At 40.1% G+C, this 24,719-nt stretch overlaps 1 protein-coding gene across 1 annotated transcript in view; it reads right to left on the reverse strand.

The window, feature by feature from the left end:
* The window catches only part of ARID5B (AT-rich interaction domain 5B), a 174,320-nt gene extending 165,732 nt beyond the window's left edge, over positions 1-8,588 (reverse strand). The window contains exons 1-2 of the mRNA XM_058543375.1: positions 8,568-8,588; positions 7,888-8,142 (exon numbers count right to left, since the gene is read on the reverse strand). Coding sequence (XP_058399358.1) covers positions 7,888-8,142; positions 8,568-8,588 — 276 coding nt within the window. The remainder of the gene's footprint in view (positions 1-7,887; positions 8,143-8,567) is intronic.
* Between the last annotated feature and the right edge of the window lie 16,131 nt (positions 8,589-24,719).

The following is a 24,719-nucleotide window of genomic DNA, read 5'->3' on the forward strand; positions in this document are numbered from 1 at the left end:
CAGACACTCACGCGTGTAAGCCATGTTCTCTGAAGGCTAAGACCCAGGTTCTAATCTCCAGCAAGCCAGTGAAGATCATGGTGTGGCTGGAAAAAGCCACCCTCATGCAAAGGCACAGGGGCAGATTTTTCAAGAAATGCAGGAATCCGTGACCACATTTCTGAGAGGCGAATGAATCCTTAAGCCAACAATCAATAAATTTATTTTAAATTTCTTTAAAAGCCAAGCCAACGGGTAATCACTAGCTACAATATTCTTCTGAGTAGAAGATGGCAAATATCCAACTACCCTGGCTATAAAAAATGACAAGCAAATGCATTTGATTCGAGCAATTATATTCTGGATATTGGTTAAAACTAGACTTTGATAAATGAGCCTGAGTCATGTATCACTAGATGCCACTATGAACAATGGTATGCCTTATTAATAATTAATAACGAAGTATTTACATGCATGGACTCGTGTACTTCATAAAAATAACATTTCCTTAGTATGTGCCTGACACTCTAAATGTCAAGAGAGGTTTTAATTGCTTACAATTTTGACTCACTATCAAACATGTGGCCTAGTTAAGACCATCAGTCTGAAAAACACGCTGCTTGCAGGAACTGCCAACCAACGCTCAGGTGAAGAGTGACTCTTCTTCCCTGAAGTCTAGTCTTTTCACAGATTGCCACCCCAAAGCCTTGACTTTTTCTGGGCTGATAGCTGAAGATTGAAACTGTACTCAAAGAGACGGAGATGCTGGCTCTAGCCTGACCATTCAGTCCCAACTATTCACTAATTTCTTTGTTGAGGGCTCCTAAAAAAAAAACCCTTCACACTTTTTCACATCCTATGGTGCAAAACGACTGTGGATTTTAGAAGAGAAAGAAGAAGTGTGAGATCGGGTGTTGGACCTGGCCCACATGTGAATGATCGATCATAGCCCCTCTGCCAGAAAGAAATTGGGCAATGCTTAAAGAAAGGGGGCTGTGGAAAAGATGGCATTTTAATTACTGCGTTCAGCCATTCAATAAATACTTAGTGAATAGTACTGAACATTGTGGGGGGACCCAGAGGTGGATAAGGCACAATCCTCTGCTCCTAAGAACAGCACTATAGTGGGGAGGGACAATGGGAGTGACAGGCAAAGAAAAAGAACACAGCCAACCATCCCAGAAGGCACTATTTGCTGAGTACACGGGAAGTTGAAACCAACCGCTGGACCGTAAGCTTCCCAAGGAAAGGAATTCTTCTCTGTCTTGCTCACTGTTACAGCCCCAGGGCCCAGAACAGGCTCCAGCACAAAGTAGGTGCTCTATCAACATGCATCGAGTGAATGAGACTTCACTTTCTAGTTTCCGGAAAGATCATGAAAGGCTACAAATAATTAGCAACCTTAGTTTTTCTCTACTTTAACTACAGAACAGAGACAGAAAGAGCCTGGCAACAGCTCTGTAACCAGTGTGTCTATGGGGTAGACCACGAGCTCTTTGAGGGCTGGGGCCATTCTCCTTTATCTTTGTATCCCATTGTCCAGCACATAGTAGGTCTTCAATCAATATCTGAGGAATTGAATAAATGCATTTTCCAAAAACAGGCAGATAGTGAGCCTTCCTTTGAACACATATTGCATTTATTGTCAGCACAATTCACTGTGTTATATAGCATCTTAAATTATTTTTACATTTTTTAAAACCTGTTGATCTCATCTCGCTATCAAGATTGATAAGCTTCTTGAGAAAAGAGGCAACGTTATGAACTGTTTCATATCCATCTCTGTACCTAGCAGAGCACTGAGCACATGGTTAGCATTCAACAAGTAGTTTTTGATTAACTCAAGATAGATGATACCAACTTTGGCTCCAGTTAGGGTCTTAACCATACAAAATGTAACATAGTATATATTCTACTGATTCTCAAATTTTAACATCCTAGCCTCAATGTTGAAACAGAGTTTTGTATGTGTAAATGTTTTGACATATTAATGTTAAATTATTTCTTATATTACTTGATCTTGCTCCAAACCCAAGTAAGAAGGAGAAAAAGGTACACAATCGCATTCCTTATTTCAGATCCACCCCATAAGCCAGGGGTTTGCAAATTTTTTCTATAAAGGGCCAAATAGTAAATATTTTCCACTGTGTGGGCCATATGGTCACTGTCACAACTATTCAACTCTGCTGTTGTAGCCTGAGAGCAGCTATAAACAACACATAAACAAAAAAGTCTGACTATGTGCCAATAAAACTTTATTTACAAAAACAGACGATGGGCCAGATTTGACCCTCAGGCCTTAGTTTGCTGACACTTGTCACAGTCCAATAAATTCTCTGCATGTAATCCATTAGTTCTCACCCAAGTTCTAAAGGGCCTGCCAGGCAGAAAGTTAAGATACTCCTTCTCTTAGCTTAAGATCATTTCTAAAAATAAATAATAACTTTTATAACTGCATCCATCATTTGCTGAGTTCTCATGTATAGGTACTATGCTAGTTGCCAGGCTCTTTTATTAGTATGTCTAATTCTCTCAGCAAAGCAGAGATCATTAAATCCATTTTACAGATGAAGAAACTGAGGCTCAGGAAAGTTAAAGAAATTGTCCAAGGCCAGTGAGGTCACTGAAGAAGTCTCAGAAATTTCTAAAAAATCAGCTCATGGATACAAACCAGAGACGGAGTGGCCATGCACAGACAGAGCAAGGACAATCCTAGATTGCAGAATGTGTCTGCCTAACCCCAGGGGTGATACAATCAAGCAATCTTTTAAAAAATCCTGCCGATCCAGTTGACAGCATACTTCAACACTAAAATGTAAATACTTAAGGAGCCTTTATTTTGGTGACACAGCTCAACTCAACATATAGATGAAAGCCAGCTTAATTTGGGGGGACCTGAATTGCAGCATGTTCTAGCAAACTAACCTAGATGCTGCCCTCTCATAGAGAAAAGCTTTCTTTAGCAGGGTCCATGGTAATGGTCGCAAACTTCAATGAGAACAATAATACTAAATTAATGATAATAATAATTAGTCAACCATTATTGAAGAATCTACTATGTGCCAACCTCAGCCTTAAGCACTTTACATGTATTAACTTATTTAATCCTTAAATAATCCTAGGAATTTCCTATAGTAGGAAATCCTACTATATTTCCATTTTATAGATGAGAAAACTGAGGCATGCTGAGTTTAAAACTTGCCTAAGATCACGCAGCTAGAGCAAGACTGTTCAAAATGTAGACTCCCTGATTCCAATTCCAGAGATTCTAATTGAGTTAACTTCAATAGGGACTCTGGAATACGCATTTTAAACAATTTTTAACCAGACAGTAAGGCTGGTGATAGTCAAACCACGTTTAGAAATCCTGGCTGCACGCTAGCATCTGTACTGCCCAGATGTGCTTATCTTGACTCCCAAACATCATCAGCTTAACTCATCCACACTCACAGCTGCAGGTGACCAACAAACCTTGTAGAATCCAGCCCATGTCCAGTCAGGCTGAAATCCAAGCTTGCACATCCTCCTATGTTCAGAGGGTATATTGCCAATATCTTAAGTACTTGGCAATTTGAAAATGAATGTAATCAGAAGTTACCCAGTAACAGAACCAATTACCGCCTAAGTTGCCCTTTTCCTCCTCTGAAGAGCTACTGGCTGAATGTGGCAATTGTGAGTAATTACTGAAGACACTGAACTCCTTGCATATGGCCCTACTCTTCACTTTCATGGTAATTTAAGATAGTATCATGATTAGGGCCAGGAACCTCCACAGACATAAAAGTTACTCTGTTTATTATTTATTTATTTATTTTTGTGAGGAAGCTCAGCCCTGAGCTAACATCCGTGCTAATCCTCCTCTTTTTGCTGAGGAAGACCAGCTCTGAGCTAACATCCACTGCCAATCCTCCTCCTTTTTTTCCCCAAAGCCCCAGTAGATAGTTGTATGTCATAGCTGCACATCCTTCTAGTTGCTGTATGTGGGACGCGGCCTCAGCATGACCGGAGAAGCGGTGCGTCGGTGCGCGCCCGGGATCCGAACCCCAGGCCGCCAGCAGCGGAGCGCGAGCACCCAACCACCAAGCCACGGGGCCGGCCCCTGTTTATTATTTATAAATTAAGAATATCTAGAATAAAGGACACCATAATCATAACTCTTTTCTATTTAAGGACTTTACAGCTTAGAAAGTACTTTTGACCCTATTATGCCTCTTGATATTCACAACAATCCACAGTCAGCCTTATTATTGTTCCCATTTTGCTGCTGAAGAAACTGAGGCTCAGAGAGTTTATGATTGTTCAAGGTCAAATAAATAGTAAGTTGCAGAATCAAGATGTAACTCTTTCTGGAATGCTTTTCTCAACACCAGCTGCTATCACTGGAAGAATGTAAAGGCAGCAGTGTATATAAGCAGGCAAGTCATTACCATAATTATTAAAACTAATAGTAAATTATTAATGATTATTAATAATTGCATTAAAATGTAACTGCTATTGTTATATACCACTGGCTAGGGTTAGCTAAACTTTATAGAATATGAATAGTTCTGCTACCTAAATATTTGGTGACTTTTGGCAAAGCTGATTGACTAGTCATACTTCTAAAATGTACAAGGAAGTGCCCTCATTAGTACACACTTCTAGAATATAATATGATATATTCAAGCTCTGGTTTAACGAGTAAGTTTCAGTGGAAAAATAAACCAACCCTAAAGCTTAAGAAAGCCTCAGTTCTAGCCTGGGGACCTTTGACAAACCACATAACCCCTCCAAGCCTCCCTCTCCATCTGTAAAATGGGCATACAAAGTCCTGCCTTATCCAGGCTCATATAATTATTGCAAGGATCAAAAAGAAAATATTCCCCAAAAAAGCTCTCTGCAGATCATAGCAAACCACACAGGGACGCTATTTCTAATCTTGCCCAAGGCTCATTTTCCTGCTTTTAGAACTGACGTCTTTACATTTCAAGAAATCATAAAAAGACAGAATGCTTCTCTTAAACCAAAAGAGCATACTGAGTCCTGGCTGTCCTTTCAAAATGGATGCTGATGTCAGCTCAATCAAGAAATTATTAACCTCCATTTGGTTACTTAAAATAAACTGTACCGGCTGATTAAATGTGCTGAATATTTTCTCCAAGTAACAGTGCACATCAGCAAGAAACCTTTCTCTTTCAGTTACACACTGCAAACGGCAAATGCATCATTCAAAACTATTTGAAATCAATAACAAAAATCATTTCACTGTATGTAAACAAGTTAATGGAGTAAGTGAAAACAAAGCAAATTTCTTAATGAGAGGGCCCTGTTGCCCCCTCTAGGTGCCAGCAGTAAATGCTGGTTTCTGTAGGCTCTCCTCCAGAGGAGATCGCTGCTGCTATTCTGCTAATGAATGACTAACTTAGGCCAGGGGGGAAATGACATCACCAGGGTGGAAAACCGATCTGCATTGGGAAACTTTCTACCTGCTTTACATTTGTCATAATTATTTTGCACAATGCAGCCTGTATTTGCATAATTTTGAGGCGTGTCATTATCTCAACTGAAAATTGTTTTAATATGGCTGAATAATTCACAATGACATCAGCCAAAGTCCTAATGAAATATACAAGTATAATCATACAGCTAATTACCAGCCGTGTTAGCATTAAAAAACAAATCATGCATAATATTAGACGATGTATATGCAGCTGAGAATTATAAATAGAGCCATCTCCCTCCCAACCCCCCTAGAGTTTACTTTTAAATGGCAAGATTAATTTTCTCAGGTATGGCTCATGTAGCAGTGACGAAATGCACAGATCATTACAATGGTTCGCTTTCATTTCCCCATAATGAACAATTTTTTTTAAGTCGTATTTAAAAATATATCTATTCACTATCAGCAGTTCTAACAAATGCAACCTTCGGCTAATATTGCTTTTATTCTCAAACCAGAATTCACTATTTAATTACACCAACAGCAATTAAAACTGGACCAAGTGGGGTCAACTCAGGGTCTTTAAAAAATATTCCAATTTCAATTAAAAAAAAAAAAGAGAGTGACTACAAAATATCCCATAAAACATTGAATAATTTCCTTCTGGGTTTAGTCAGAAGTCTATTAGGCACCAGCTCTTTTCTGGATATTTAATCCTTCCCTTTTCCAGATCACAGGCCATGTTGAAGTAATAAATTTGAAAAGCAAATAATAAGAAATCAGGAGGGGGAGGGGGTGGAAGACAGCTGCGCAGGAAAGTTGGGTCGGGGGAGGGGGCCGAGCTAGACCTCGGGAGGGGGAAGGACTTCAACCTGTTGGTAGGTTGCAGGATTTTTCACAGTATTTCCAAACAACACCTTTCTAAAACTGCAGGCAGACGTCGGGATATACGAACGTTTAAAACCCAAAGCTGCCGGGGGAGGGCGGAGGGGGAGAGGGGAGGCGTTCGGGGAAGAGGGAGGGGCTTATTTCCGAAGAGTCAGTTCGAGGGCGAACGTTTTGACGAACTCCGGTAATTAACCGGCAAAGACCACTGATGGGTAATTCGATCCTGGGGAGAGGGAGTGAACTGGCGATGCTAAAAGTACAATCAACTCTGTCAGACCAAGGAATTCTAGAAGGACTGGCAGACAGCTCCAAGCTCCGGAATGAGTTAAACGGCGAACCATTCATTTAACAAAAAGATCCTTACACCTACCTCGAAAGCTCGAGAGCCTGGCACAGAGCTAGCTGCCCTCAAAAGTCTCAGTTTCATTACCCTGCTCTCGCTTGGGCAACACAAAGCCTTGCCAGGCGGTCGTGCGCCCTCCCTCCCCGCAGCGCCGAGGGCACAGCCTCCCCAAAATAGTTCCCCCGGTAGGTACCACGGCGCTGAGGTCGGTCAGCTGACGAGGGGAGCCCGCAGAACTGCGGTCACACGTGAAATAACAGAGCTGAAGGGAGACGGCCGCCCCGGCGCCCGGTGACAGCGGGCTCACCTCGGGCGTCCTCCCGGGAGCGCGGCGAGCGCCCCCGCGGCCGCCCAGAAACGTGCCGGGGAGGCTGGGTGCCTCCCCACCCTCCCCAGGAGCGCGGTCTGGGCACGCAGGACGCCGGGCCCGCCGGGCCCGTGGGCGAGTACACACCCCTCTGCCCTTCTCTCCCCGGTCCCCGTCCCACACATCCTCAAAGATCGCGCTGGAAGACGTCCACTTTGCGTGGAGTAATTGAAAACTAGAACATCAAATGGCTTGTCCGAGGGGGAGGGGGAGGGGGTGGGGGCGAGAGATAGTTGTTAATGCTTAACGTGTTTGTGCCGGTTACACGACCGCTTTGAAATCCGCCCGGGCAGATCTGCAAGTTATTTGAATGTATTATTCCAGTACCTGTCATTTATCACTTTATTCAACACGTCTTTGCCAACTCAATAGCTTTTGATCTCACTCTGCCTCCATTTCGTAATTTCCGCCCTCTTAAACATATCAAATACTTACTTACAAAAAACGTGAACAATATCGAAACCCACCGAAAGAAATCCACCCAGCCCCGACCGAGCCAGACGCGAAGGTAAATTTTCAAAAGACAAAAAATATAAAAAGCATGTGATGTTCAAGCAGCAGTAGCAGGAGAGCGAACGATCTCTCTCTCTCTCTCTCTCTCTCTCTCACACACACACGCACACACACACAGATCCTTGAACAAAACCCTTCTCGAACAAGTTATTTGATCTGGACTAAAATCAGCAGTTGGATCCTCTTTGTAAAGCTGACAGCCAAACTCTGACAATGGCAAAATACTCGAGCCCCAGCTAGTGGCGCTACCCCTTTAAAAAAGGAGTCGATCCTGCTCGCCTGCAGAAGTGAATACAGTATTTTCAAGCTTGCCCTGTAATAAGCATTACTAGGGGAAAAATAATAAAGAAAAAAGAGAGGGAGATATAAGTTTACCACCTCGCCATGGTCGCTATTTCTGCCCTGGGGAGTGTCTTCTGGGAGGAAATAAAGTTTAGAGCTGGATAAAAGTTGCCGGCTGGTCCTCTCTTCCCACAACAGCTGGAGCTCCGCTATGCAAATCGGATCCTTTGGCGTACATCTTACAAAGAAAAAGTCGCCAAGGGACAAAATTCTTGGTTTGCCTTCAAGGTGGAATTGAAAAGCCTTGTAGAAAATGTAAGGTCCGTGCAAGCCACACGGTGAGCCGACCCACTGCAGGGGAAAAAAAGCACCAAATAAATAATGTAGCCATCAGAGCACAAACATCTATTCCCAGACACATTTACACACAGACATCCACACTCTTAATACAGAAGAGCCAACAGATATAAAGCTGGGTGGAAAAATAATAGAGCCCACAAATTTTCTGCCTCCCTTAAAAAAAAAAAAAAAACTCCGGGGCCCCCCACCGCCACCTCTCCCTACCTCTCCATCTGAGGCGGTAAAATTACATTATATATGTATGAGCAGTGCAGGGATTTTTTTAAACAATAAAAATGATTTGGGGGGATGCAGAGGGTAAAAGTTTGGTGAAAAGTTTGTGGGGGGTGTGGGTGGGTGTAGAGGTGTGGGTGAGCTGGGGGGCTGGGGGGTGCCGGGGGGTGCCGGGATCGGAGGAGCGGAGGAGAGCGAAATACCTGGAGTGAGTTGGGCTCCATCTCGACGTTCTGAATTGATTGAACTCAACATTCTCTCCAAACTTGTTGGCTTGAATGGATTGCATCAGGTCCTGGCAGGGAAAAACATTCTCTGCCTTCAGCCGGCGTAATGTCTCAATATAAAACTGAGCTGTTGCCTCCCCTTCGGCACCAAAATGATTGAAAATATGTCCTAATATTTCTCTGACGACTCAATTTTCAGCTCCTGTCAAAACTGTGTGGGTTTCCTTCCAAATGTGGGTTGATCAAATTCATAATCGGGAGGAAGGCTCCATCCGATCTCGGCGGGAACAGGATGGATCAAGGCAAAAAACCTATAGGAAGGTTTGTAAAAATAAAATCCACCCTAAAACTGTGTAAAGATGAGATCGCCCTCTTCCCAATCTCCCTTTTCTAGGGGTGTCGTCTGATGAGATTTTTGGAGGAGATGAGAACTAGCGAGCTCCGCTGTGCATCTGACAGGACCTGCTTGTATATGTCTAATATAAAGAACATTTCCTGCAGAGATTCCGGGGCGCTGCTCCTCTTTCTAATGCTCCTTAGCAGATTTGCTGTTATTAGACATGTAGATTTGTTTGATAGTTAAATTACGCTTCCTCACTGCCATGTTTTCGAGAACTAATCTGTTAAATTATCTTTTGATGCCTATTTACATGGAAGGGAAATGTGGGTTATCGATTATATAAACATATAAATATTAATGCATTTGTTCGCTTCGCAAAAAAAATACTCAGCAAAAAAAAAAAAAAAGAACAGAAAGACAAGTGAGCAGTGCACACACATCCCAGGATTTTGCAAACAATATTGAACGGACAGCGACTGCATTTAGGGACTGGAACAATAAACGATGCATCATAAATCAATAAATGCGAGCAGCGAGTCTGCTCGGAATATGAATTCAGGCTCCCGGTTCTGCGTGTGCATTCTTTAATTTTGAAGTATATACACTAGTACGTGTTTACAATGCTGATGGACGCCAAGGGCGCTCTCAAATGATAATGTGTTTATATAACCCAGCGCTACAGGAATAATATACCGACTCCTACCCCACCCCCACCCCCTCCCCCGCCAAAAAAGGGAGGGGAGCTTCCTCAATAATAGTTTGAAACTGAAAAAATCCATTTGCAAACTAGTTAAATACAACCAGAAATTAAGCTGTTGAAAAGCGGGGGCATGAACCGTAAGACAATAAAAGCTTAAAATGTGTATATTTATTGTTCTGGAGCCCTGGAGCATTGCGAGGTTTGCATGCACGGCTATTATGCAAACACAGAGAAACTTAAGAGCGACAGAACAAGGAACAGGCAGAGACTGCAAAGCCCTCGCTCGCTCTGACCCAGCTGCCGGTCCTCCGCCAGGCTAGATTGCATTTTCGCAGTGTTGATGTAAAATGGTGTACTCGCTTCCCCCACGCTCCCCCACCCCCTTCCCGGCTCTCCTCCCACTCTTCCAGCACACCCCCCACCCCCGACTTTATTATATTGGCACCAATTTTTCCAAAGTGGGTCTGGCATGCTAAAAAAGTAAACATGTACTATATGGGAAATAAGGTCTGTATAGTATGACAGTTGAAACTTGATCTGTGATAAAATTACAGGATGTTGAAATTACTAGTAAGCTATTTTTAACACTTTCGCAACGTTTCACCTCTAGTCACAGCATCTAGTTGAAACAGGATTACTTTAATGAAAATTATATTCACATGGCTGAAGTTAATACACTCGGCAGAGCACAAATGCCTCATATTCAGTGACTTGAGGTGGAAAGACCCTCTGTGTGTATTTTTATGCCTTTTCATAACGTCTGCGTCCGCTGCAGTAAGAATTAGGGCACTTAACATTATCTAAACCACATTTTTGATTCAGAACATGGGGAAGTAATAAAAGGCAAGATCTATCTCGTTTCTATACACACAGATAAACGAAAGAAAATGGCAGATCCTCCAATTACAATAAGTAATAAAATCTCATGCCAAAGAGCTGGTATTCTGAAAAATGTCGAAAACTATTTTAATAATTTAAAGTAATATCACAACTCTGCACCATGAAGGAAGACAATGTCACAATTCGCAGTCTCCCATCTTTTGCATTAGTCAAATTATGACTTGCACATCACTCTTTAATTATCTTCCTTGAAATTTCATCTGATCTTTCTATTTTATAAACATGGGTTACAAAGAGAAATTACAGCTCTCGTGCTTTCTCTCTCTTTTTAACTTTATGATGCATAGTGCAGACATTTGATTAGAATAACCCATTTTGTTCATTTTTTTTACATATGAATGGACTTGACTAAAGGGCATTTTACATATTTTTTTACGTACAGGAGAGATGCCTAAGGCTTCAGTTAGTCTCTGTCCTGTTGGCGTAAATATATACATCCAGTTCAAGAAATTCTATATTTAAACACTTGAATTGCAGTATTTTGACAAGATCATATTTGAGATCAACTCTGAGTCAGTTTCCTGTATGACCAATGCAGCAGCATTTATGCAGGAAACCTCAACAGAATGCCTGAGGGTATCCTTCGATTGTATATTAAATCTTTCTCTTAAAAAATACACAGCTCTTTAAGGCATCTAAGCAACTTCTGCTGTTTTTGGTGCTATAAGACTTCAAGTGTCTGTTAGGGACTTTATCTAATTAGAAACCCTGTTTCTATGTCTCTTCAAGGTAGGCGCTGAACTAGGCTGCATGCTGTGTAATCTCTCTTCTCGTAAACTCCGGATAAGGTTTTTGAGATGTTAACAATTGCAGGGATCTAGGTCTGAATATTTTTGAATATCTGCAGTCTTGTCATCAGATCAGCCAAATTTCAAAAATAAATCACAGGAGTATCTTCCCTCTCTTTTTACATCACCACCACCCCCCCCATAAAAATAATAAAATCTAATCAATCAAACCTCGGGTCCAATCATGTGAATGGCTTTTAAGATTATAGATCACCATGGTGTATGTTTACAAAAAAACAAAACAAAAAAACACCCTCTCTTTTACCTCTTTATTATGATGCTTGATAGGCACCTGTAAATTATCTGTGTAGCAAATATCCATACAAAGAAAGTTTCAATTAAGATAAGGAGATTGTATTGAAACAGTTCTTTGAAGTAATGTAGTTAATAGCCTGTTTGATTTCTCCTTGTGAGAGAGTAATAACGTGGATTCAAGGCTCCATCAATCACAGAGCAGATGTAAGACTTGAGACACCGACACCCAGGGGAATAGAAGCAAACTCCTGCAGTGCAGGGTCCCTGGGCTAATGTAAAGTAAATACTCATAAACAGATTGAATGTTGTAAGAACACAATCCATTCAGGACAGTTATAATCATGAAAGCAACTGCTTTATTTATCTATAAAATACCTTGTAGCTGGGACTCACTGTGTATAAAAGAGGAGTGGAAATAAAGCAGTATGTGTTTATAAGACCCACAATTTCTGGGCTTTTTCTTACACTGAAACACGGGAACCTAGACCCACATAATCTATATTCCTGCTGCTTTGCTAGCCAAAATTCCAACTCTATTTTAAGTTATTTGGTTTATTTAAAAGGTTAAAAATTAAAAATCATTCTCGCCCCTCAAGGGGGTGGGGGAACAGTAGACACATTTTTCAGTGTCTGTGAATCGTTTCATAAAGGATCAGGAGGATTAAGTTAGTTGCAAAAACCAGCAGTGACATAATTAGGCAGCTTGGGCTATAATAAACAGGATCATTAAAAAAAAAAAAAGTACAGTTTGAAGAAAGAAGGCGACCATTTCGAAAATTCAAGCCTCTCTGCGCACCTCTGGGCCTCCCCCTCCCCCAAATTGCAAAAGACAACTGAAGCATTTTTGACCTTGGCTACAATAATACTTCATGTTTTAGCACTTTAGTCAGCATTTTATCTACTAATTGCTACACACTACCGCATGTGGCTCGAATCTGCCACTGCAGCTTTCTTTCATTGGTGAGCGAATTGCTTGATAAAGACTGGGAATTCAACCTGGCTGTTTCCTTTCTCGCTCCCCCTCGGCGCCCGCCCCCCCCCCCCCCGTTTTTTCTTTCCTCTTCCAGCTAAAAGACGCTAATTTTTCCAGAAAATACCGCATGGATCAGAACAAGGACGGTGAATGGTTCCCTAATCTCCTTCCACCAGTTAAACTCGGGCCACTTGGACGATCGGGAGGCAAAGGGAGGAGGTGAAGGGGGGCGGGGAGGAAGAGTGAGGCGAAGCGGGCGTAGGATCCTGGCCTGTTGATGGACCTGCTAGGTGATTCTACACATTGGTCCTTTGGCTAGTCCATCGCTGGTTGGAAGTCCGTGGGTCTCCGTGCTGCCCCCCTGGGGACCTCGAGTTAGGGGCTCTCTCTCGTCTTGCTTGGCCAAGAAGTGGGATTCGAAGGCGAAGCCACGGAGTCTGCAGACTGATGATTCGTGGCTTGAAAAGCCAGCACTGTCTGAGGGTCAGCCACCGCCTAGTCCCCTCCCCCTTCCAAGCCTGGCGCCATCGTGAACATTGGGGGTGGGTGGCGTTATTAATAAGGCGGCCTCCAGCTAAGCAGGCTCGCCAAGTCTTAGTGCAACAAGTCTATTGGTTTGAAGGAGGATAAACCGGGTTATACGGGTCATTGCTTTCCAGGGGACCTCTAGTGGTCAAAGGTTGAGCTACATCTTAAATCTGGGGCTCCTATTTGTCGCCTGCCTCCTGGGCTGTGGTGGGGGGTGGGTCTCCAACTCAGATCCAGGCAGTAAAGGTTGGTAGCTTGGGACAGATTTCTCATGGACTTGAGGCCAGAGCCAAGCGAGAAGCAGAGAACTCGGAGAAAGGGAGGGGTCATGTGATGCCCTTTGTGGGCACTGGAGGCCCTAAGTTCCTCTGCCCTTGGTACGGATGGAGACTTCCTATCTTATCTTGATTTTCCTCCCGGGTCTGAGATTAATCAAGAATTCTCAAGGAAGTTGGGTTAAATTTGCCCAAGCCATTTCCAGTTACAATAGCAAGGATGAGTCTGTTTATTTTTTCTAATTTGTTTGTAAATTAAGCCAAGTCCCACTCCCTAACGCCAATCACAAATATACCCAAACACCCTTTAATTTTAACAATTCATTGCCTTCAAGCGCCCTTGACATTTATGGGTTATTTAGTTTAGAAATAGCCAAGCTTCTTTTTTCTTTTTCTTTTTTAAATTGCCTGCGCTGCAGTGGTATGTGTGTGACTTTTGATTGCCTCGTGACATTGTTCCTCTATCCGGAATGCCACACCATTCCATTGCAGGTGGCCAGATGCTGGGGGAAAGGGCAGTGGTGACTTACAGGCTCCTTGTTCTTCAGACTCATTTGTGATCCACATATTAATAAACAATTCGATCAAATTGACCCCCAGCATGGTATTAAAGGGTTTGCTGGGAATGGCTGTCTTAGATCATACAGAGGTCCCAGCCATCTGAGGTTATTAAAACATCTTGCCATACCTAATTTTTAAAAAAGAAGACAAGAAAATGTACAGACATGAAGTCTTGGCTCCGCTGGGGGACTCATATACTGCCTACTAAAAATTTCTCTTGCAGTTTCAAATGGACGTTAATGATGCCTTGTATTTGGTGATTTATAACTTAAAATTACTTGACAAGCATTAAGTAACTCATTACTTAGAAGCAGAGTGGGTATGGTAGGTAAATCACTAGACTGAAAGCCAAGGGGACCATTCTTCACTGATTTTCTACGTCTCCCTGTCCATGGCTATAATTATCTGCGAGACTCTAACCCTAATTCTGGCTTTGTCGGAATTTCTTAGATAATTGTGGCAGAATTATCCAGACTGGTCATCCGTGTAGTGGCAGCCCCGTGTGCAAAGTCGTCAACCAAACCCACGGAAGTGCCAGCAAGTCCCTTGGCTGCCTCCACCTACGTTTTACCATGACACAGACTGATAATTTTATAACTTGTTATTGCAGGTTGAAATATGTAAATGTAGTAATTCACTACGGATGTAAAGAGATCTGAGTACTTCAGAGGAAAAATATAGTGAGATTGTTTCTGTTCTCATCTTCAATAAACTTTGGTCAGAATGAAATTGGGCAGGCTTTTCACAAAGAAGATAGGAGACCAGATGAGCCTCGCTCAGAGCTCACACGCTGCCGTTCTCAGGGTCTGCTGGAACCAGCTCTCATGGACTCGCCAGAGCTGATTGTTACATTTTCAGGAATTTTGCAAGCTGGTTAGTAAACACATCTATTATTAAACATTAAATTATATAAACTCACAATTAAATAAATTATATTAAAAACAAAGGTAATAAATACTCAAAACTCATCACTTTCTAATTATTTTAGTAAATTTTACTATTATCTATACTCTTAAGGTTATTTTTACCTTTTGTTATTGTTATGGTTGCAATGCTGTGTAATGGTGTGCTACTGCACATCTCTTACCAATCTGTGTCCATTGGCACTGTGTTGGTAGCTTGAAATTGGCTGTGATGGGAGTATTTAGACCATAGAACTCGAAAATATTACAAATCAAGTCTTGATTTATTGTTTTGTTGATTGTTTAGACTTAAGAAAGTGATGGAGAAAATGTTAACATTGCAGATTGTGATGATTAATTTTATGTGTTAACTTGACTGGGCCATGGAGTGCCTGGATATTTGGTCAAACATTATTCTAGATGTGTTTGTGAAGATGTTTTTGTATGAGATTAACATCTGAATCAGTAGACTGAGTAAAGCAGATTGTCCTTGCCTAATGTGGGTGGGCATCATCTAATCAGTTGAAGGCCTGCATAGAACAAAAGGCTGAGTAAGAGGGAACTCCTACCTGACTATTTGAGCTAGAACATGGGTCTTTTCCAGCCTTTGGGCTCAGACTGAAACATTGGCTCTTCATGGGTCTCAAGCCTGCTGACTTTTGGACTGGAACTTATACTGTTGGCTCTCCTGGTTCTCAGGCCTTTGGACTCACACTGGAACTACACATCAGCTCTCCTAGGGCTCCAGCTTGCCAACTACAGATGTTGGGACTTCTCAGTCTCCGTAAGTCATGTGAGCCCATTCTATACGTACATACACATGTATATATATACACACATACACACACACACATATACATAGACACACACGCTCATATATATATACACATTCTATTGTTTTGTTTCTTTGGAAAGCCCTGACTAATACACGGATTAAACTTAAAAGTGTGTCAAGTCTGTAGCCAATTATGTTGTGAATAGTGCAAAAAATTGAGGAAATATTTAAAAGCTATTATTTGATCCAGCAAAGAAGTTGCTCATGTCTTTGATGAAGGAGTGAAGTTCTGGGATATGTTTTTTCACTTTTGTCTTACTCTTTAACATAAATGAAAACATCAGCCAACGTTCAAGTTGGAACTACACTCAATTGTTGATTGTGATCATAGGTTAGCTATGGACACAAGAGTTCAGCAAATAGTTAACAAGAGCATCTATGAGAATGGATTGGATATGTGGAATTTATAGTGAAGAGTGTTGTATATTTTATTATCATTCATACATGTGTGCTAGACTTCCTGTATACCAGCAAAATGTATAGTGAACTTATACACCCAGATATATGTGTATGTGTCTAAATATAGATGTACACATATGCACACATCTATATATATGGATATATATAAACAAACACGAACATACTTTTTGGGGATGGGGAGCTAGTTAAACATTTAGAAGCACACTTCTGTCTAAAGGTAGCTTTGAGTCTGACATACAACCCAAACTTCTAGAGTGGAGATTGGCAAACTATAGTTTACCACCTGTTTTTGTATAACCCATGAGCTAAGAATGTGTTTTACATTTTTAAATGGTTGAAAAATATCACTAGAAGAATAATATTTTGTGACATAAAAATTATATGAAATTCAAATTTCAACGTCCACAAATAAATTTTATTGGAACTCAGCCATGCTCATTCGTTCATGTAGTGTCTATGGCTGCTATCACGCTAAAACGGCAGAGTAGTTGCAACAGAGACTGTATGGCCCTCAAAGCCTAAAATATTTACTATCTTGCCTTGTGTAGTAGAAGTTTGTAGTAGAAGTTGCCTGTTCTAGAATATGTAGGTACATTCCTCGGCTGGGAGCAGCAGACACAACCAAATGACCTTTTGAAGTCTTTTCTTGCTGTTGGTCCTAGAATACTTCCTCAGTAAACAGAGAAATGGAATACCCAGAATTGTGAGGGATTCAAATTATTGACTTAAGATCAAGCAGAGAGCCAGTGCCATCATAAAAGCAAGAGTGGAGTGTGAGATTTCCCACTTCTTGGTTTGTGTTCCAACCACTGGATGACAGTGCCTTTCTTCCTTACCGCTTGTCCTAAAGCACCGTATAATTTTGTTGGGTGCTGTTAAATATTTATTGAGTTTTCTCGTCCAATGTGGTTCAGTTACTGTGTGTCTGTGTGTGTGATGGGACCATTCAGGATTAAAGGTGCTATATGAATAGAGGATTATTTTATGACTTGTTATTGCAGGTTGAAATATGTAAATGTGGTAATTCACTAAAGCTATATCAGTGCATATATCTGAGAAACAAGAATGCATTATCCTTCCATTGGAATCTAACATCATTTACATCCTTTTTAAAAAAAATACCCAATCAATTTTTTTTTTTTCAAATAAGGAAACACGGTGGAGAAAAAAAAAATTCCTTTAATGCAATACTTCAGCTGAAAGTTTAATGACACAAAAGGCAGGCAATTCAAAGTTACAGTTCCCACAGCAACTGTAACTCTGCTATATAGCACATTTAGGCATAGATTTCACAGCATGTACTGCAATACAAAATACTCCACACTGGGCACGCAAGGGGGCAGAGTTATGGTTGCTATGGGTACCATGACTTTGAATTTCCAGATTTTTTGAGAGTTTAAATTCTCAACCAGAACATCACATTAATAGTTCATTTTTTTTACCTTGAAAATAATAAAGGTTGTATCATTGTTTCCACTGTCAAACCTATCTCCAGCTCAGTCCACTGCTCAGTATAAATACCTACCAAACACATTCACCCTACTTGCTAAAATTAAACACATGACCTCAGCTCAGGGAGTATTTTAGTTTGCAAATTTATATGCAATGACTTTTACTGGATTAACTAAATCTGCTCCCTCCTCCTTTCCAAAAATCACCAATAAATTCAGGTTAACCCTTTCAGCATTTTGGTGTATTTTATCTGTTATTCATGGGCTCAGAGGATATAATAATCATATTCATTGTGTATGAATGTGTGATGTATATATTTATAATTTATACTCTGCCTACTTCCAAAAAGAACTGGAGGCAGCTAACTGCATGTATTCATTTATTCATTATTCCTTGAACACACCATGCAATTTTATGCCTTTATGCTAGTGGTCTCAGGACCCTTTTCACTTTTAAAAATTGTTAAGGACCTCAAAGAGCTTTTGTTTATGGTGGCTATATATATATATCTTAATATTTACCATATCAGAAAGTATAATTGAAATATTAAAAAATATTTTTTAATATTCATTAACTCATTTTAAAATAACAATAATAAACCCATTACATGTTGACATAATGTATTTTTTTAATAAAAAAAAACTGTATTTTCCAAAACAAAGAAACTTAGTGAAAAGAGAAGCATTGTTTTACATTTTTATGAATCTCTTTAGTGGAAGACAGCTGGATGCTCATAGCTTCTTCTCCATTCAATCTGTTGAATCTCACAAGTTATGTAGCTTCTGGAAAATGCCACTATACTTTTGTGAGAGATGCAAGTGAAAAAAGCAAATAATATCTAGTATTATGATCATTATTTTAACCCTATGAACTACCTGAAATGGTTTCAGGGTTTCCCACGGATCCCCAGACTACACTTTGAGAACCAGTGCTCTATGCATTTGCTTATGCTATTCTTCCAAGCATATACCCCTTTCTTGTCTATAACAAAACTCCTATTCATGCTTAAAGGCACTAGGAAAAATTAATTGCTCCCTTAGCTATATTCTTATAGGACTTGATACATACGCCTATCAGAGCATCTATTATGTGGCCTTATGACTGCGTGTTTAAATGTCAGATTTTTGTTGTTGTTGTTAGACAATGAGTTCCTTAAAGGGGAATGATGTTTATACGTCTTTTCCTCATTTTCTAGCACGGTACCTGGCCTTCCATATGTATGGGATATATGAATTCAATCCAACAAACAAGTAATAAAATAGCTTCCATTCATTGAGTTCATAATATATGTTAGGAACTAGGTACGAATTGTCTCAGATTTAATTCTCGTAATAATACTATGAAATGGGTACTATTATTATCAATATTTCATGAGTGAGGAAACTGAGGCTTGCTCAAAGTTGAGCAGCCATGGGTCATACACCATGCCAAGAAATATGGGCGTAATAAAAAGCAGGCAGGAAACAGAGTCTTTGCTTTAAAGGCATGTACAGTCTACGTTAGGAGACAAGATATAATGCACAAATGAAAGGCAGATAACAATACAAAAGTTAGCTAACAGCAGATAGCAATGACTATAGCTAAAGAAATGCCTACTTAGTAGAAATGGCTACTTACCCAATGAATTATTTAGATTGAAACTTTTGGATGATATACTTCTATCAGAAAACCCTTATTTTAGGATGTACACCAGATAAATGTGTATTTTTTATAAATTATATACTTACTATTGCACTAATCTGTTAGAAATGTACTAATATACTCAAAGATATAAATTATAAAGAAATTTACAAGAAAGAGATAAAAATATACATAAGAATACATTATAAATTTTTTTTCAGCATGCTGATGAAGTATGCACCCTACTTTGTAGCCAATTCATCTGGACTAGTGGTAGTCAACTCTGGCTGCACTCTAGGCTTATCTGGGGAGTTTTTAAGATGCAACGCTGGGGTCCCACCCCGAGGTCTATTAAATCAGAACCTCTGAGGGTGGGTAAACAGGTCATAGGAATTCTCCCCAAGCATTTTGACGTGCAACCAGAGGTGAGAATCACGGTCCAGCTACTAAGGACCGTGGTACCATGGAGAGATACGAGGATCTGCAACAGCTTGGGAAGACATCACAGAGAAGGTGAGATTAAAGGAAGCTTTGACATTTTTACATGGAATTATTGAAAAGTTTGGTTTGTAAAGTTAGGTAAGCTCATTTTTAAATCACCCCTTGCCTGAGTTAATACCCGTGTTTTTATTTTTTGAAGCAGTATCCATTTTGAGTGTACCTAGCTTGGCAAGGTCTGGACATGAGGAGCCCTGAGTTGTATCCCGTGCCTGGCTGAGACTTTGTGTTGAGCCCTTGGGCTGTTTTTCAATAATAGTAATTATGGAGGAGGTGATTTTCCGTTGTCATAAAGTACTTTGTCTCAGAAAGTATGTTCTTAAGAGTCAATATATAGGCCCATAAATGGAATCATGAAATGTTTCTTCCAGAAGGCATCTTTTACAATAGCACCCTTGTTTTACATATGAGGAAACTGAGACCCAAAGATGCTAAGTGGTGTTGGGCGACTTGTGTAAGGCAAAGCTCTGAGAAGAAAGGTTTGGGACATTGGTGGGGGAGAAAGAGGAGGTTTATTGTCATTAGACAAATGGTTCTCAAATATATGCTATGGAATTCCAACTTCATAAAGTGCCTCAAGCCATTCTGGGATAAGATGTATGAGCAGAATGGGCTAGAGTAATTGTGGCTCCTCCATCTTTAGCTGGTCCCGTCAACAATGGGGTTGGGTTTAAACCTTTTTAAACAAATTACATAGAAGACTCCTAAACTCCAAAAGTTAGAAAGCTGCCTGAGCTCTCTGCTTCCCCATTCTTGGATCTGTTGTGACTATAGTGATCCAGAACCTTCTCTGTGAATGAAAAAGTTGAACTAGATGAGCTCTGAGGTTCCTTTTGACCCTCCATGAAACGTCTGGGATTGTGTGCATTTCTAGATAGTGTCATGCAAACCTGAGGAAAATATTAGAGCACAAAGTTGGGTTCTAATAATTCCCCTTTGTGCTGTGTAACAGGGAGAGGAGAGGTATTTCTGTATAATTTGCATTTTGAGATCCAGAGGCTGGGACCCATAGAATTCTGGGACAAATGTGGCTATACTTTACCATGGCTGCTCAACATAGGTCATTATGGGTGAAAGACAGCACACCTGGGAGCTGCTAGACCAGGGGGACAGTGTCATGCATAGATCAAGAAAACTTTATGTTGATGACTTGTCAAGGCCTTTTTGAAGTTGGTTTAAATTGGGTTTCACGAGTTGGAAAATAATGCATGAAACCATTCTTGTTCTTCATTCTTTAAAACACATGAAAATATTGGTAAGGTTCAAATGTAGGAGCTAATATGACACTCCATGTTCCTTCATGCCTTTGTTTATGCCGTTACTTCTTCTGTATATCCCTCACCTTGTCTTCTTCACCATATCCACCTAAAGAAGTCCAACACACCAACTGAAAAATGGAAAACAGTAGCTCATCGTCCTAAATGCTTGTGTGTACTTAACTTTATATGGCAAGCACTAGCATTACCCACATTTTAGATGAAGATACTGAGGCACAGAGAGAGTAAGTAACTTGCCTAAGGCCACACAGCTAGAAAGAGAGAGAGCATGGCTTCAAACTCAGGTAATCAGTCCAGAGTCTACTCTTAACAACACATTTTATCATCTCTTTGATGACACTGTCAGGGATGTCACAGAAGAACAAATTCAAATGTTTGATGAATGTATTAAACAGTTTTCATGATCACTTTTGATAAAAAATTTAGATTAAAAAATGAAATTAGATTTATGACTGATCAACTTGGCACAGAATTTAAATAGTAGCCAGTATTGGCGTGGAAGTGAGAGAATGGAATTCACTCCACTTTGGGGAGGATCAATTTGTACAGGTCTTCTGAAAGACTGTATATAACTGCTTTAGATACAGCCTACCCTCAGATCCAATTTAACTTCTATAAATTTATGCTAAGGAAAATTTTAGACAAGTTCACAAAAAGGAAAATAAATTTACACCAGAACATGGTTTAAAATAACAAAAAGTTGGAAGCTACATAAGTAATCGAAATGGAGAATTGGCTAAATAAATCGTGGTGCAACCCTAATAAGGAAAAGCATGCACATATTAATGTAATAGAAACATGTTTATTGACATGGCAATATTCAAAATACTGTTGTTTTCAAAAGAAAATATTTTTAACTTAAAACATACAAATTTATGTCAATAGTAGAATTAAGTCAATTATGTTTCTTTGTACTTTCCAGCAGTTTCAAAATTTTCTACAGTGTATTGTTTATGATATATATATATCTTTATATCTATAAAGAAAGAAAAAGTACTAGAACTTCCTTGCCTTAGCCACTGGAAAACTTTTTGCAGACGTGCAAAACAGGCAGTGGCTATAACCGGACAATGTTCAGAGTAAAATTAATAGCTGACATCTATTGAGCACGCATCATGTGCTAGGAGCTCTACTAAATACTTTGACTGAATTATTTCTTTTAATCCTTACAACTCGTATGATATAAGCACTCTCAGTAGTCCTTTTGAGCAGTTGAAGTATGGAGAGATTAAATAACTTACCCAAGTTCACTGAGGAGGAAGCTTCTAAGGGGATGTGAATAATTTGTAGGATTCAGAAATAAAGGAATAAAGCTGACCCTTGGGTGTTAAGGCACTCTTTCCCGGGGAAAGGAATAGTAGCTAGTTAACCCAACACAGAGGATACGTTTATCTTGTTAAAAATAAAACCATCCATTATTAGAGAGTGAGCTCTGAAGGAACCCAGGATGGGTAAATAACTATATTGTGTGACTTTTGATGGGGCAGTTAACTTTTCTGCCACATAGAAAGTGCTTTACTGGTGTATATGTATATGCACCAGTAGATATATATATATATTGTAATTGAGTGTGACGCAAAGAGTATCTGATCATTTGATCTGAGGAGGAATCTGGGAGTAAATCAATTCAATTCATTTTGGTAACGGAGATTTTGCTTGGCTTGGCACCCTCCCCTTCCCAATGCCTCCCTCTATAATAAACATTGATCTTCTCTGCATCCTCTACATGCTCATCATTTAGTAGTTGGGAAATACAGACACAGAAGTCCTAAATTCTATAGTAACTCTAGAACTTCTAAAGAGTAGTGCCCAGGGGGTGGCAGTACATTTGGAGGGGTGTGGCTGGGGACTCTCTCCAAGTTGTGTTTGCATACGACTTAGCATAAGAATGAGAAAACATCAATTGTGTAAATCAAAGAATGGGCCACTGATAAGTGACTTAGTCCCAAGGACAAGTAATGAATCAGTGACCAGGCTGCAAAGAAAATGAGCCTAGTGGCCTAATACTTGGGTCTCTGTCCCAAGAGACCCAAGTCACCTTCGGTCACTGAGGGCATCTTCAGACACAGTGGACTTGCTTTCTCTGTTGCCTTTGATGATCCTCCGTATTCTATCTCAAATAGTGGGAACAGGATAGCGAAAGGACAGAAAACCCTTCATGACTGTCATGCTTTTGTTCATGACATTTATGTTCCTAGAATGCCTCTATTCATCTTTCCTCTCCTCATCATTCTTTGAAACCCAACTCAAGGGCATCTTCTATAAAGAATTCTTTGGTGCTACCAACTAAGAATTATTTCAAAATTCCTGGAACTCCATAGACAGTATGTACTGCTTTCCTTGGTTGTGACTTTTTGAATAAGTTTTTAGTTATATTGTGCTTCCCTTGAGGGACAAGAACTCTACTGAATAACAACAAAATATAACAACATATATTAACAAAAAACAAGCAAAAAATAACATTACTAGCAAAACAACAGCAATGACTTGTGTGGACCAAGCCTATCTATTTCAGTAGAGAGAAGCCTAGTGGTTTAAAGTTTGACATCATCTGGCAGACTAAGCCTTCAGTGCACGAGGCTTCAAGTGATTTGAAAAGTCCAGTGTATTGAGAACCTATTCTGTGCAAGGGTTTAATTGGCTTCTAGCTTAAGACTGAAAGGTAGGCGATACCGGTTACAGGCTTGGTTCGGTCATCACCAAGACATATTCTCAGTTACTTCTTGGGGCCTTAGTTCCCTCATCTATCAATGGGATAAGTGACACAAAGTCATTCGTACCTAATAGAACTATTGTGAGAACAAAATAAAATAACAGATGTGAAAAAACCTTTATCCAAGCCATTATCATAAACCACAAACCAAATCCTATGTCACAAGTGGAGATTGCTGTTATAAGGATGGGTGGTCAATACCTAGAATTCACATATGATCAATGAAACCAACTGTCTGGAAATGACAGCCACTAAGGAAAAGCCCAAGTGGCTGAAGAGGTCATAGGGAGATGAGGACAGCTCGTATCCAATCAAGAGAGAATATTAATATGCTGAAAAATAGACTCGGGCAAGTTTTACTCAAGTGCTACCTAAAGTTTGAAGTGAAACAGGACAAGTTTTTCAGGAAGAAAAATGAGTCAAATAGGTTTGAGTTAGACAAAGTCAAATAGAATTTTCACTCACAGCCTTTAAAATGCTGACATGACTCTTCAAGAGGGATCTAGGCAGGCAGCTTCAATCTTCTCAAGGACAGCAGCCTGGCCAAAGCTGAAACTCAACCTGTTGTATTAGGGTCTGACAGGAGAAAGAGTGTGTTCATGATCTGCTTGGAGTTTCTGAAATAAGAACTAAGACAGGAAGACTTGAATGATGTTTATCCAGCACTATAATGGAGGAGACGTTGATTTGGGCAGTCATGAGGACTTTAGTCCTTGGAAAGCTGGATTCTATTATAACGGAGAGGGTTACTCAGGGGTCTGGGAGACATCTTCTTCCAGACAACTGCTACCTTGGCCCCAATTCTATGCTCATCCACCAGCCTTCTGATTACCCATTTGGCTTCCCGGCACTGTGATAATGGGGAGCAACCTAAATGATGAGCAGCAGCATCTTGTGCTCAGAAAAAAAATATTGTGAATTAAGAACTATTTCAATTTTTCTTATTAATTATAAAATTAAAACATATTCACTTAAAATTTCGAATGGAAGAAATACAGAATAATAAGTGGATATTCCGTTCACTTCTATCCCCATGCCACGCACTCACACATAGTGTAGATAAACTGCATTAAAAAACAAAACGACTAGTG

The sequence above is a fragment of the Diceros bicornis genome, chromosome 6 (assembly GCF_020826845.1).
Source record: "Diceros bicornis minor isolate mBicDic1 chromosome 6, mDicBic1.mat.cur, whole genome shotgun sequence".
Lineage (NCBI taxonomy): Eukaryota > Metazoa > Chordata > Mammalia > Perissodactyla > Rhinocerotidae > Diceros > Diceros bicornis.